Genomic DNA, 14,702 nt, shown 5'->3' with positions numbered 1-14,702 from the left:
TAGATAACCAAAGATGCTTCAAATAACTGTGTTAACATATTTGAATTTCAATTGATATCATGTCACTTTGGGCAATCCTGATTACGGATTTGGGAGGAAGTACTAGATAAATAGTAAAGATGATATTATCATGAGTACTGGGCCCATTATGTAGTTCGAGGACAAGAACACTAACTCACTGACAATGAGCTTCCCAATGACATTGGGAAGTCATGTTGAGGTACAGATTCAACAGGCAAGTGAGAAATTCCAAAGTTTTACTTACCATGGAACCTTCAAATAACATTCAAGTAAAACTGAGAAACACAAATATCAAGAGTTCTTATAACCACTATTGCATGCTATTGATCACCCACACTTCATTAAACAATTCACGTTATTGAACAATTATTTTCTGAGTGCCTTCTATGTGCAAACCACTTTTCCAAATACTTACGTATGAATTCTGAAAATGATGCTATAATATCCTATGGTGTATTTTTTGAGTCTTTGTATTTAAAACGCTGGGGAAGTTTTAGATAACAAATGATTCTGCTTTAACTGGTATTTATAACAAATACAACACAGATTTATTAGTCAAAATCCCTTATGAAGTTCTGTTAAGATATTTGGTCTAGAAAGACTGGTTAATATTAACCAAAAAATTAAAATGTATGATCAAAAAGTAAAGAGACATCAAGAGTTAAATAAAACATCTATGACCTCCTCTGTTGTACTTACTATCATGATGAGTTTTGGTCAGATGATCAGAGTCCAAAGCATGATAATATTCATAAATTGAGCGGCCCAAAAGTTCTTCTGGCTCATACCCCATCAATTCGGTAATTCTGTTAAGTAAAAAATGTAAGAAGAAAAAAGAGAAACTAAATAATAATGAAGATTTTTGCTTCTGTAGATTAACAAATATCCATTAACCTTATAAATAAGTAAATTTTCAAAAATTGAGAGCATTTGCCCTGGCTGGCATGGCTCTGTTGGTTGAAGCGTCATCCAGTAATCAAGAAGTTGCGGGTTCAATTCCCCATCAGGGCACCTGCCTAGGCTCTGGGTTTATCCCTGGTCTGGGTGCACAAAATCCCCGGACCAGGCACACGTGGGAGGCAACCAATTCATGTTTCTCGCATCAAAGTTTCTCTCTATTCCTTTCTCTCTCTAAAAAAACTATGGAAAAAAAATGTCCTTGGGTGAGGATAAAAATAAATACACAGCATTTTTCTCTGCTGAAAAAAAATTTACATCTCACCTTTAGTAACTCTACAGTTAATAAATACAGTACTATCTATTTCTTTAAGTCCTCTAGATTCATCCTGTTATTTGACCTTTTAATCCCTTTCACTCAAACTTGTTGCCTATCTTTATCACATTTTATTATACATATACTACTTTTGGTAACAAGACGGGGTATTAATAAATAGATATGAAGTACTGCTAAATTGAATGATAAATGCTGTAAAGGCAGTCACTTACATTTACATTAAAATATAGTTTAAATCCTTAACATTATCTTACCATAAAAGTAGAAGCTTTTATGTGTGTATAAACCAGATCCTTCATATAACAGGTTCCCTAGGCAAGGCTTCACTCTGGGGGATCAATACCCCACTACAAAATTTTAATATCATTAACCAAAGAGTATTCACACTAAATGGGAATAAAAGAATACCTATTATGTTGATTTTGGAAGATGCTCTTGTACTTCATTCTTTAAAATAATACATAAAATTATAGGAATTCATTTCAGATGGAACAAAGATATCAAATTGAAAGTGGACTGGAGAGTAATCCAGTTATCCCTTCTGATTCTCTGGTAGTTCCTTTACGGCAGAGACTAAACCTTATATTCTCTGTAACCACAGTCTGAAATGGAACGCTTGCATGGGAAAGAGAAAGCTGTTTTTTAGCACGTGTTAGAAGACAAATATTCTCTTCTCTTCTGGGAGCACAACATGTTAGGCTTTCTGATTTCTCAGACTTTAGATTTCAAAGAACTTCCTGAGGTGCAAGCAAAAGTTACTATCACATTGTGCCCCACCCAAATCAAACCCCAATTAATTACAGAAAGCACAAAGGGAAGATATCCTTCTCCTAAGGAATGTGTAAAAATAATATGGTTGTGTTGTCACACTTTAGGGCAAGATCTGCCATAGTTTACTCCAAAATATATAGATAAACAGAGCTGATTTGTTTAAAAAAAAAAAAAAAAAAAAGGCCAAAATCCAGAATCTTTACAAAGGGTTCTCTCTAAATACATCTACACTAGGTGGCAGTATTTCAAAGATAACTACCTTAAAAAACCAGCACTCCTCTCAATTATGCTTTAAAAGTCATCTTAATTGGTCTTGTGTAGGTTATATGTTTAAACATTACCATTAATTTTTTTCCTTACTTAAACCTTCATATACCTGTGTACACCTGGTACTGTCCTAGGTGTGACACGGAAAGAAAACTCAACATGTGGCTAATCTTCTGGTACACGCACCACACTACTTATGAAATAATATGGTACGTACAGCGATAAGGGCCTGCTGCAGGAATCAGAGCCACCACCCTACCCTAAGAAGGAATGCTGGTGGGGAGCTGGGCTTAGAGGGTGGAGGGACTGAGCAAAACAGAAAAGGACTCCTGCACATGGATAAGTGTGGTGACTCCTGGGGGAGAGGGGTGTAAGGGGACTAAAAGGTAATGTAAAACAATCCAGTAAAGACCAAATTCAGTTCAAACCAATAAAAAAAGATTTTTTTGTCTGATATAGTTAAAAAAAAAGAAAGAAAGAAATGGTGGGTAAAGGACAGTTTTTACAGGAGACTTATGAGTTGAATATGTAAGAGAGTCAAAGAGAAAGCAAAACCATTTAAGGAAGAGAAGGTACACCACAAGCAAAGACAGAGATGAGAAAATGCCCAACATTGCACAGGCAACAAAGACTGATGTGGTCAGTGGGAGCAAGTGAAAGAGAGGAGGCTGGAAAAGTAGGCAGGACGACCACATTAATGAAGAGATTGTATATCGAGTTAATCAAATGTCAATCAGTACTTCTCAGTCTGAGTTGAGGTATGTCTATCACTAAAGGATGCAAGATGTCAAAATATAAACAGGCACATATTTTCCTAAAAGGTCAATTTTATTCATATGGGAGGAAGAAAGGTAAATTAATTTAACTTTAGAGAACTATGCACCTTATATTCTGTACCAAAAGGAAAGGACTGATTCAGGAAATTTGATCAAAAAGTATTTTTAATGAACTAGGAAACCTGTGATCTAAGCCAACCATGCAGACTTCTGGTCAAGATGGCAGCATAGGCAGACACGGCTCGCCTCTTTGCACACCACATCAAAATTACAACTGAAATATAGAACAACCATTGCTCAGAACCACCAGAAATCGAGTTGAATGGAAGTCTGACAACTATGGAATTAAAGAAACAACATCCAACAAGATGGGTAGGAAGGATGGAGGCACAGAACGAGCTGGTAGCTCATCCATACATGATGGAAAAAATTCGGGAGGGGTACCTCAGGAGCGAGGAGTCCCAGCCCAACACCAGCCCCTACCAACCCTGGGTTCCAGTGCTGTGAAAATAAGTCCCCACAGCTTCTGGCTGCAAAAACCAGTAGTGATTAAGTCCATGGAAGAAACTGCTGGAACCCCAAGCAGTTCCTCTTAAAAGAATCCTGTACACACAGACTCACCTATTCAGACTCAACTCCCTCTGAGCTCTAGTGCTGGGGTGGAAGCTTGAAGGGCACCAGTGGCATACTGGGAGAGGCTGAAGTGTCTTGGCATCAGGGCAAGCAGAGGCCATTGCCCCTTTCCTAAACTCTCCCCCATAAGAGCCACAGAGGCAACAGGCTGGTGCCATATCCGAGACTCCCATCAACCTAACAACTGTTTGACCTACTTGGAGATTCCCTGGGACACTGCCCCACCCAACTTATGGGCCCACCCAAGCTGCTTTTCCACATGAATGGCTGGTCTTGGCTCATGCCGCACAACTTCTAAATCCTCCCACACAAGAAACAGCTGGCCACACTGAGTCCCAGGCTCGGAACTAGCAGCAGCCAGCCTTGAAACTAACGTCTTGGCTTCACTTGAGAATCTCCAGGCCCAGGACAAGTAGCAGCCATTGCACATTGCTTTATAGCTCAAGCAGGGTGCCCCTGGAACACAGTGGGGGCTCCACTTGCCCTGCAACACCAGGAAAACCCCATGGCCAGCACACCCAGTGGACAGCTACAGACCACATTGGAACACCACGACCCTAACCCTGCACAGCTGATCCTCCACGAAGGGCAGAGTTGGCAATCAGTGGTCACACCAATCCTAGCAGCTGACTGGCCAGGTAAATCCCTCCCATTGATCTGCCAACAGCAGCCAAGGCTCAACTACAAGAGAAGGGTATTCTCAGCCCACATGAAGAGTGCACCTTAAGTACCCAGCTTGGGTGATAAGGGAGGCTGTGCCACTGAACCCTATAGGACACCTACTATATTATGCCACACTACCAAGACAGAGTCAAAACAACTCTATCTAGTAAACAGAAACAAACACAGGGAGGCTGCAGAAAAGAGGAGACAAAGAAACATGGCCCAAATAAAAGAACAGATCAAAACTCCAGAAAAAGAACTAAACAAAATGGAGACAGACAATCTATCGGATGCAGAGTTCAAAACACTAATTATAAGGATGCTCAAGGAACTCAGTAAGACTTAAACAGCATAAAAAAAATCCAGTCAGAAATGAAGGATACATTGTGTGAAATAAAGAACAATTTACAGGGAAACAACAGTAGAGTGGATGAAGGCGAGAATCAAATCAATGATTTGGAACATAAGGAAGCAAAAAACAACCAATCAGAACAAGGAGAAAAAAAGAATCCAAAAAAAATGAGGATAGTATAAGCAGCCTCTGGGACAACTTCAAGAAGTCCAAAATTTGCATCATAGGGGTGCCAGAAAAAGAAGAGAAAGATCAAAAAATTGGAAATCTATTGGAAATAATGAAAGAAAAAACCCCTAATTTGGCAAAGGAAATAGACGTGCAAGTCCAGGAAGCAGAGTCCCACACAAGATGGATGCAAACAGGTCCACTCAGAGACACATAATTAAAATGCCAAAGGTTAAAGATAAAGAGAGAATCTGAAAAGCAGCAAGAGAAAAGAAGTTAGTTACCTATAGGAGAGTTCCCATAAGCCCATCAGCTGATTTCACAAAAGAAACTTTGCAAGCTAGAAGGGATGGGCAAGAAATATTCAAACTCATGAAAAGGAGGGACCTATAGCCAAGATTGCTCTACCCAGCAAAGCTACCATTTAGAATCAAAGGACAGATAAAGAGCTTCCCACACAAGAAAAAATTAAAGGATTTCATCATCACCTAATCATTATTACATGAAATGTTAAAGGAAGTTATTTAAGAAAAAGAAAATCAAAACTATGAATAATAAAATGGCAATAAATACATATTTATCAACAATAGAATCTAAAAAACAAACTAAGCAAACAAAGAACAGAGACAGAATCATGGGTACAGAGAGTGTTTTGATGGCTGCCAGGTGGAAGGGGGTTTGGGGGAATGGGGTGAGGGGATTAAGAAGTACAAGCATGTAGTTATAGAATAGCCATGGGGATGTACAGTACAGTAAAGGAAATGGAGTAGCCAAAGAACTTATATATATGACCCATGGACACGAACAATGGTGGGGGGATTGACTGAGGGAGTTGGGGCTGCAGGGTGGAGGTGGACAAAGTGGGAGAAAGTGGGAAAAATTAAAACAACTGTAATAGCATAACCAATAAAACAATTTTTAAAATTAATGAAAAGAAATAAAGCAACTACACATTGTACAATTCATTCATTGTACATGTCTTGAGGGCAGGAACTGTTAATCTTCATTTCTACTTTAGCACCAGTTATAGTGCCATGCACACAGTAGGTGCTCAAATAAATGTGTTGAATGATTGTTAAGAAGTTCCTAGAAAAAGCTCTAACCAGAAAACTTATCAAACTCAAAACCTTACTTTGCTGATCTCTAAGGTGGTTGTCTTTACTCCTCTGCATTGATCATTTTGCCAATTTCCTTGCTCTATCTAGCTCCATCAATTTCCTTTCTTCCCATCCTATACTTCTTAAGTAAGTTCTAAAAATAAAAAATAATTCCTCAAAAAAGGATGGGCATTTCTGTTCTATCATACATTCCCATGAATAGGACAGAAATGCCCTAAGATACTTCTTTGCTTTTCTATCTTCATTTTTCTTATTGACACCAGAGGTGAAGCATTCACTATGTGTACCTGGCACTCAACAAACTTTTAATCCTTGCAACAAGCTTTTGAACTAGGACCTTTATTTTAGATAAAGAACATGAGAGTTATAGAACAGTTAAAATACCAGAGCTGCAAAGCCAAGGCTGTCTCCTGATTATGTGATTCCACAGCCAGCACTCTAACATTTCCTTGTCCAATGGGGTGGGGCATTCTTATCTATATTATGACTAAGTGCTTAAAATTGGTTTTCTCATATAATCTCTGAGATGACCCAAATAAAGTCGGTGTCACTAAATATGAAAAAACTGGTACTTAAAGAGAAGAACTAATGAGTACAAGATCATTTCAAAATAAGGCAGCAAAAAGTCAGGATTTAGGAGTCTGGCCACAGAATCTATGCCTTCAGCCACTATATTACATAGCCTTACAGTAAAAAAAAAAAAAAAAAAAAAAAACGGGGGGTAGGGGGACAAGCAGGCAAATAATTAATAATTACAATGGTAGAATAAAATCCATGACAGTATATAGAAATCAGTATATAATAAAATCTAGAAGTATATAGAAACAGTTTAATTTTAAGGAACATGGAAAACGTCACTACAGAGTGGGAAAGTAAGTGCAGAGCACGAGGACAACAAAAGAGCACGTGGAGCTCTCTGACTATGGGGTGTTAGGGAGACACATCAGAAGGAGTCCCCCCTCCTACTGATTAATATGGAGAAGAGGGGCTGGGGTCATTTCATAAATATCCTTGTTTGCCATGCTAAAAAATTTAAGATTTTATTATAGGTCTATTTTTCTTTTAGCTTTTTAAAGTGCGTATCTTCTTTTGATAAATAAAACTCTCCTGTCCTCTTCTAAAATTTTTATAAACATGAGTTTCTGTGTGAGAAGATGAAAAAAAAGCAGTTGAAGCACTTTCAACAGGAGAATGACATGATCTGATTTTCACATTAGGAAGCCCGCCTTTTAGAAACCTGGCTGAGAGTAAAAGGGCACAAGTCTGTTGGTAGAGAGACAGCTTAAGAGATTATGGCAACAGTTCAAGCCGAAGGTAATGAGCTGAAAAATTCAATGGCAGGAGAACAAAGGTAGAAAAAAGGGAATGGATTGAGGGCTATAAGTAATTTATAAAATTTAGAGACCAGTAAGAGTAGATAATGAGGGTTAAGAAAAAGTTAAGGATGACTTTCCAATTTTTGCTGGAGTCATCCATCTATGATGGCATATTTAACCATGACAGACATTACAGGAGGAAAACCGGTACTTGGAAGTTTTTGTTTGGGGCAGTAGTGGTGCAGTTCAGTACAGAAATATTTAGTTTACAATGCACATGAATATCTATCCAGAAAAAATTATCAACTTGGCAACTAAATAAAAATAGATAGGAATACAAATTTGGAAATGGCAATAGAAACAAATAGATGATAAAGCTGCTCAGGGAAAATACAGAGGTGAGGAGATGACCAAGGACTTTTCTTTTTAGTCCATAACCTAAGTAATCTATCCTTCCTCAAATAATATCTTGTATGTCTTTGAAATAACTTGTTTTCTTTTTAAATTAGAGTCCCTAAAGGAAAAAGACCTCATGTTAATAATTCCTGAAAAGCACCTGGTAGAATAAGTAATATTCATAGTACATAGTAAATGTTCAATGTGGCTGAACTAATAATCAAAGTTAATATGATATGACACAGTTCTAGGATATATCACGATATTCAGCTTAGTAGGGGTTTTTATATATAGTAAATAGTTTTTTAAAAGTTGTGGATTAATTAAAAATTTCAAGTTATATTTTATCTCATTTACCTTTCATCACAATAAGAAAATTTCATATCCAGACTGTGACGACTGAGGAAAGTCTTGCTATCTAATGGAATTTCAATATTTGATGGATGAGGAATGGGTTCACAAATCAGCACCAAGCACGTCATGGGTGGTTTCTTATAACCACACTGAGATTGGTTCCCATTGGTATCATACACATGAATATGTCCTGTGCAGTGAAGTACCTGTATATAAAGAAAAGCAGTTTTTAAGAGAGATATATACAATAATAGAAAAAAAATGCAGAGATAAGCAATTGAGTCTGATATGGCAAGTAAGCTTTGATAAAATACACTGTCATTAGTAGATTAACTGTATTCCTGGAAATCAATAAATATTTTCCCTACAAATACCATCTATGACCTATTCCTCAGGCACTATGAATTATTCTTAAAAAAAAAAAAAGAAAAAAGAAATCTTAACCCTTTGCAACAGCATGGATAGACATGGAGAGTACTAGGCTAATGAAATAAGCCAGTCAGAGCAAGAAAAGGACCAATTTACTTCATTCATATTGGAATCTAATGAGCAAAACAACAAAATAGAAACAGACTCATAGATAGACAACAGACTGACAGATGTCTGAGGGGAGGGAGAGCTGCAGGGCTGGGTTTAAAAGGTAAAAGCATTACGCAAAAAAAGAAAAAAAAAAAACCCAGAACCAGAAACCCAACAACAACAAAAAACCTCAGACACAGTATGGTGGTTGGGGGGAGGTAGAAGAGGGTATGAGGAGAATAAACGGTGACAGAAGGAGACCTGACTTGGGGCGGTAAACACACAGTACACTATACAGATGATGTATCATAGAACTGTATATCTGAAACCTATATAATTTTATTAACCAATGTCACCCCAATAAATTCAATAAAAAAAATTTTTTTTAAGTCTTGTTCATACAAATCTGCACTGATTTTTCATTCATCTGGTCATCATAGCTATTTGATGGTTATTTCTTGCTTTGATAACTGTTTTAACACTGAACAACAAAAAAAAGATGCAATAATGAATAAAAAAACTAAGCTTTATCAAGATTCAAACACTGGATGTTTGGCAGAGCTTGGTAAGCCAGTGTCACAATTCACATAATTTAAGTTCATGCCTCAGACTGGCAAATTACATTACTGTTTGGATATTAAATCTGCAAATGCCAAGAACAACTCTTAAGTTTTCCTTCACAGTTCTACAGCTACCTAATACTAGCACTGTCATGCATGAAGTCATCTATAAATCAAGTACATCACCACTCACAAATCATTTTTACTTACCTTCCATGTTGCAGACTTTATGTTCATCGTTCTCCCTCGGCTGGTTAGGGTACACTTCATTCTGAGAAAAAAGCTTCGCTGTGTATTTTGCTCTTTACCCTTTTTTACAAGGCCTAAGGAAAGCATGAAATAAAGTTTAAAGACATAATTAAATATGCATATTTGTTATAGTAAGAGTAGCACAGTACCCAGCAACTGGGAGCTGTTCAATTAAACATCCCAGCATGAATAAAGAGAGACACACATCTAGCAACCGAACCCTCCAATCAGTATCGGGTTCTCAACAGCAGTGAGTGATTCCCTGAGTTGGTAGGAGAATCCACAGTCAGGTAACACTTAATCATTTCACATCAAGCCAGTAAAGGTCAAATTTCAAAGAAATATAAATATGGCATGAATTTGTCCTATGAATGTGCTATCAGTGTGTAAGAATACCCCCCAAAAAAGGAACTTCAGTGAACTCTTCCAAACCTTACTAAATATGTTATTCAATTTATAATAAGCACTCCATTATTTATAGAACTTTTAAAATTGAAAATTTATTTTCAATAGCAAATAAACATTTTTTTTGATATCTGATTTTTCCTTAAATCTTCCTATAAAGCAAGCAGGAAATTATTTCTATTTTGTCATTAGGTGAAAAAAAAGGTAAATGACTTTTCAAAGTAAAGTTAGAATTAAATCAATTCAGGTCCATTTACTCATATTCCAAACCTAATATAACTGAAAAATGACATTACGACACTCAAGGGACTAGGCAAATAGCAACTTGATTTTTTATCTTCTTTGATTAGTCTGATTCAGTATTTATTATTCAGGAAGACACACTGCCTGTCTGGAAGAAGGTAAAACATTTAGCAGATGTAGGGAAGCCAATAACAACAATACAATGCAGAGTCAGTGTCCAAGACTTGCAAGAACGCTTTAAAGAAGTACAGAGAGAGCTTAGAAGGCAACTTCTAGTTATGGGGAAATCAGGAAGTTCTTCTTAGAAAAAGAGACATTAGAATTTCAGTAAATAGATAAGTTAGAAGGGTATTCCAGGCAGAAGTAAGAGAATGGAAAGCACACAGGTGGGGAAATAGCATATTTGGGAAACAGTACTAGATAGTTCAGTTTGGCCATAATATCAAGTTCATGCAGAAGAGTAATGAGACAAAGTTAGAAGAGAAGGTTAGAGCCATAAAATTCTAAAAAATTCTGAAGTGGGAAGCACAACCAGGAACTTAAAGAACATTAATCTAACAGCAACATATAGGATGTGTAAGAATTGGAATACATGAGGGTAATGACGGGCTAACCAGTAGCGGAAGTAAAAACGATGACAAAAGATAAATGAAGGTGTAGAACGTATAAAAACTTGAAAATTGATGAAAATAAGGCAGCAGAGAAATTTTAAGATTTGTAGATATTTAAGGTTAATATATTGAAAGAAAAGTGTCAAGTAAAAAAGAGAAACAAGTTAAATTTAAATGTGGGCCTAGTTAGCTGGAAATAGTGGACTCAAGAAAGAAGAGGAGTTATAGTTCAGACTTGTAATAACTGAACCAGGCAATTTAGGGCAGTCTTGGTGCTGATACAAGTTATTCGGGTTCACTTAAATAAGGATTGAATTTGCCCTCCTCAGAAGTGTTTGAGAGTGGATTTTAAAGAGATGCAACAGAACCATACTGGTCTTGGTTATAATATAAGGGGTGTCTGTTTGGAGGATGGGAAATGGTAGTGGTGGTGGTGGCACGAATGATCCAACATGTAAACTTTGGGGAATTCTCACTCCTTCATAACCTAAGCTTGAACTGGACTCACCTTTGGAAATACAAAGCTATTGAATTGGGACATGAAGATAAATTTTAATACCAAGGTAGTGGAAAAGTACTAGTATTTTCCTAATGGGAAAAACATTTTTCAAGAAATAAATTTTCAGCCTTCTAAAAATATACCATTTTATAATAATTTATGAGATCTGAATAATCTTTTTAACATTTAAATGAACTATGTTGTACAAATACACCAATAGCTTTTAGTGTATCATTAAAATATAATGCCCCGTAGCAGCCTCTCTTCTAAAAGTAAAAATCTGCATTTTTGTTTCTATAAAAAACACCAAAAGTTCATTAACTGCATTAGAAATGATTTCAAGAACACATGCATGTACTTAAAAATTTGCTTAAAAACATACATTTAAATTATATTAAGCAGACTATATCCAATTTAGAATAATTCATTAACATCATTACCAAATCAAAACAAGACTTCCTATTATCTACCCCCTCATAGTCTAGCCTAATGGAAGCAACTGAGCAGCCACTACAAACTTTTAAGTCTAACGACCTGAACTCTCATTAAATTCATTGCCAACTTACTCAGGTCCTTGCTCAGAATATATTTACTCCTTTTTATAGCATGCACTTGCTTTTCAAGTTCACAGTAAGCAGTATGAAACTTAAAAACAGGAGAGGGCTCCTGCTGACAAGGTGAAAAATGACAGCAGATTATAGTGAGAGTTGGTGAACATGAAAAGAGCTCTACGGTGCTAACAAGTGTGGGTTCTGGAGCCAGGCCACCCAGGTTTAACCCGTGCTCTGCCATTTACTAACCCAGTAATCTTTAGCAAGCTACTCAATAACTCCATGCCTCAGTTTCCTCAATAAAACAGAAATAACAACAGTAACTTCACAGGGTTGTTGTGAGGCATAAAGGAGTTAAAGCACATTAAGTGCAGAGAACAGTGTCCCGGGACAGTATAATCTCTCAATAGAGGTTAACATGAGGTTATAAATGAGATGAGGAAAAAGAAACCATAAAAAACTATTCGAAAGTACAAGTCTGAGGTTGTTTAATACAGAAATAAACAAACTTATACACTTAAATTAGAGAGCTGCAAAGAACAACTACAGAGCATAACAACAAATTTTCATTGTAACTTTCCGTCAAGAAAAGTACAATGACAATTTACAAATTATGATCGGGATATAAGTACTCTGTTTAAGAGGGCACAGGTATGAAAAGACTTTCTTTACTTGTTAAATTACTAAGTGAGGATCCCTGATACGCCATAGAATAAGTAGTAGGGTGGTGACGGGGGTGCTCTGGGAGTACAGTAGTCCCCCCTTACCCATGGTTCTGCTTTCTGTAGTTTTACATTACATGGTTAACCTCAGGTTGAAAAATAAAAAATGAAAAATTTCAGAAATAATTCATGTTTTAAATTGTGGGAAAAAAGCACTTCCCCAAAATCTTGGAACATTTGATTATTTTAAACAATTCATTCCTAAGAGTCAGCAGGTCTCAGCAGGTCATTTTGATGCTGCTAATGTGGAGGCATGCATAATGTGATACTTTGTAATCTAACTACATAATCTCAAGTTATTGTAAACATCATGAGAGGTCAAACAAGCAATTATTATGTTCTTTAAAATCTGGTGAACCTTCTCTTCTTTTTCTTGGGCCTTTAGAAAGCTTGAATCCAAACATGCACCTCAATTTCAATAATGGTCTAAAATCCTATTATCTGCCATTTGTATTATGACTTCTCCTTGTCTTAAAGTTGTATTTTAATTTATAACTTCCTTGGTTCATGGACTTTTAAAAATTGTTCACATACTTTAATGAAATTCCTAAAAAAATAGAATGATGGGTTTAACAAAGAATAGAGTAACATTTTATTAAATATGAAATGATGTTTTGCCTTAAATTACTACAATAACAAAATTTAAAAACTAGTAACAGAATCTGATCAGGTAAAAGTACCTGACAAATTAAAGCAAACAACAGACTTTTCTTCTCACCGTTTCTGTGTGTCAGCATCTCCCTCATTTCCTCATGGTCACACGGATGCGTAAAATCAAACACACTGTGTCCAGTTAGTTCAAACTGCAAACATATTTTCAAAAATTAGATCTGTAGCATGAAATCATAAAAATATAAATAAGAACTCTTAATATATGAGTATTTTACCTGAGTTAATCCCATGTATTTGTTCACATTATCAGAAATGTAAATCATGTCACCATCATCTGTGAGAACCATAACAAAACCATCCAGGGCTTTCAGATAAAAGCAATTCATTTGTGCCTTCATTTCATCTTCAATATCCAAATCACCTAAAAAGAGCACAAAAACAGGTAAAAATTCATTTAAAAGTTATACTTAAATAAATATTTAATGTTTTAATAAAGTTTCCCCCATATACTTTATTTAATATACACAACCTATATTTTTTCTGCATATCTTCCCCCCGTCACTCTTCCTTTTAACACAGAACAGTGAAGGCCAGAGAACAGGAAGTCTAAAATTAGATTTGCCAGCTGCTTTTAATGATTATTTAAAGTAATATAGAAAGGCAAACAATGGAAAAGAGAAAGAAAGGTCATGTTATTAAAAGATAGGTAGGTAGGTGGGGCAGGAAATAGAGGCAAAAGGCCAGAAGCTTTAAAAGCAGGTAATAAAAAGGCTGTTACAGTAGTCCCTCTCTATACCACGGGATTTTTAAAAATATTACAATTATTTATCACAGACTTTTCACTATATCGCGGGATTTTGTGGTACTGTATACGTATGTTGTTAAAGTTACGTAGGTTTAAGAGTCTAGAATATGTTTTAAGAACATAACTAGTGTTTATAAAAGTGTGAAAAGGTTAATAAGGGACTGGGAACGATTTATAAGTATGTGGGAAGGGTTCATAAAGCCTTAAAATATATACAAACACTAAAATAAATGTAAGGTTCCTACTTTGCAGATTTTCACCTATTGCGGGGGTGGGGGGGCGGTGTCTAGAACATAATACCTGTGATAAATGAGAGAATACTGTATATTAAGGAGAAATTGGCCATCCTCTAAATATAATTTCTAATTACTTTTAATTTCTAATTTTTAGGCCTATCATGACCTTGTGAAACAACTCACCAGCATCGAGAAGTTTCCTCACACGCAAATAGCTGATGGTAAGCCTCATGACAGAAGCCTTATCGAGATGCGAACTCACGTTATGGGGAAGTGGCAACTGATGAGCAAGCTCATAAAAAACTTCAGACTCTTTACTTCGCCGAGATCTGGCTGCATCTCTAGACTTTTCTTTTCGGCGTTCAGAACTTATCCTATTTATCAAAAAAGAAGTGGATGGGGAAAGAGATAGAAAATTTATGTTAGTTTGCATTTGCTTGAATAAAACTAATTTTACATTCTGCTTACCATAGAAGGTTTAGAAGATGCTATGTAATTAAATTATACAGAGATTTGTCTACCACATGAAGTATTTTTAATGGAGAGCTATATAAATTTTTGGATTACTGAGACAAAGAAGTCTCATAAGAAGTCCAAGATGAAGTTTTAAACTTGTCTGAA

General features: G+C 36.2%; 1 protein-coding gene across 2 annotated transcripts in view; it reads right to left on the bottom strand.

Moving 5' to 3' along the window:
* HIF1A (hypoxia inducible factor 1 subunit alpha) overlaps window positions 1–14,702 on the bottom strand; it is a 42,725-nt gene that overhangs the window by 10,251 nt on the left and 17,772 nt on the right. For both annotated transcript variants that reach the window (XM_090270961.1, XM_090270962.1), the window contains exons 2-7: window positions 14,265–14,455; window positions 13,316–13,461; window positions 13,147–13,231; window positions 9,359–9,471; window positions 8,073–8,275; window positions 721–827 (exon numbers count right to left, since the gene is read on the bottom strand). In XM_090270961.1, the coding sequence (XP_090127087.1) occupies window positions 721–827; window positions 8,073–8,275; window positions 9,359–9,471; window positions 13,147–13,231; window positions 13,316–13,461; window positions 14,265–14,455 (845 nt within the window). The remainder of the gene's footprint in view (window positions 1–720; window positions 828–8,072; window positions 8,276–9,358; window positions 9,472–13,146; window positions 13,232–13,315; window positions 13,462–14,264; window positions 14,456–14,702) is intronic.

Source organism: Furipterus horrens, unplaced genomic scaffold, assembly GCF_987537825.1.
Source record: "Furipterus horrens unplaced genomic scaffold, mFurHor1.1.pri manual_scaffold_3, whole genome shotgun sequence".
Classification (NCBI taxonomy): Eukaryota; Metazoa; Chordata; class Mammalia; order Chiroptera; family Furipteridae; genus Furipterus; species Furipterus horrens.
The sequence above is the reverse complement of the archived record's forward strand: the minus strand, read 5'-3'. Positions and strand labels throughout refer to the sequence as shown.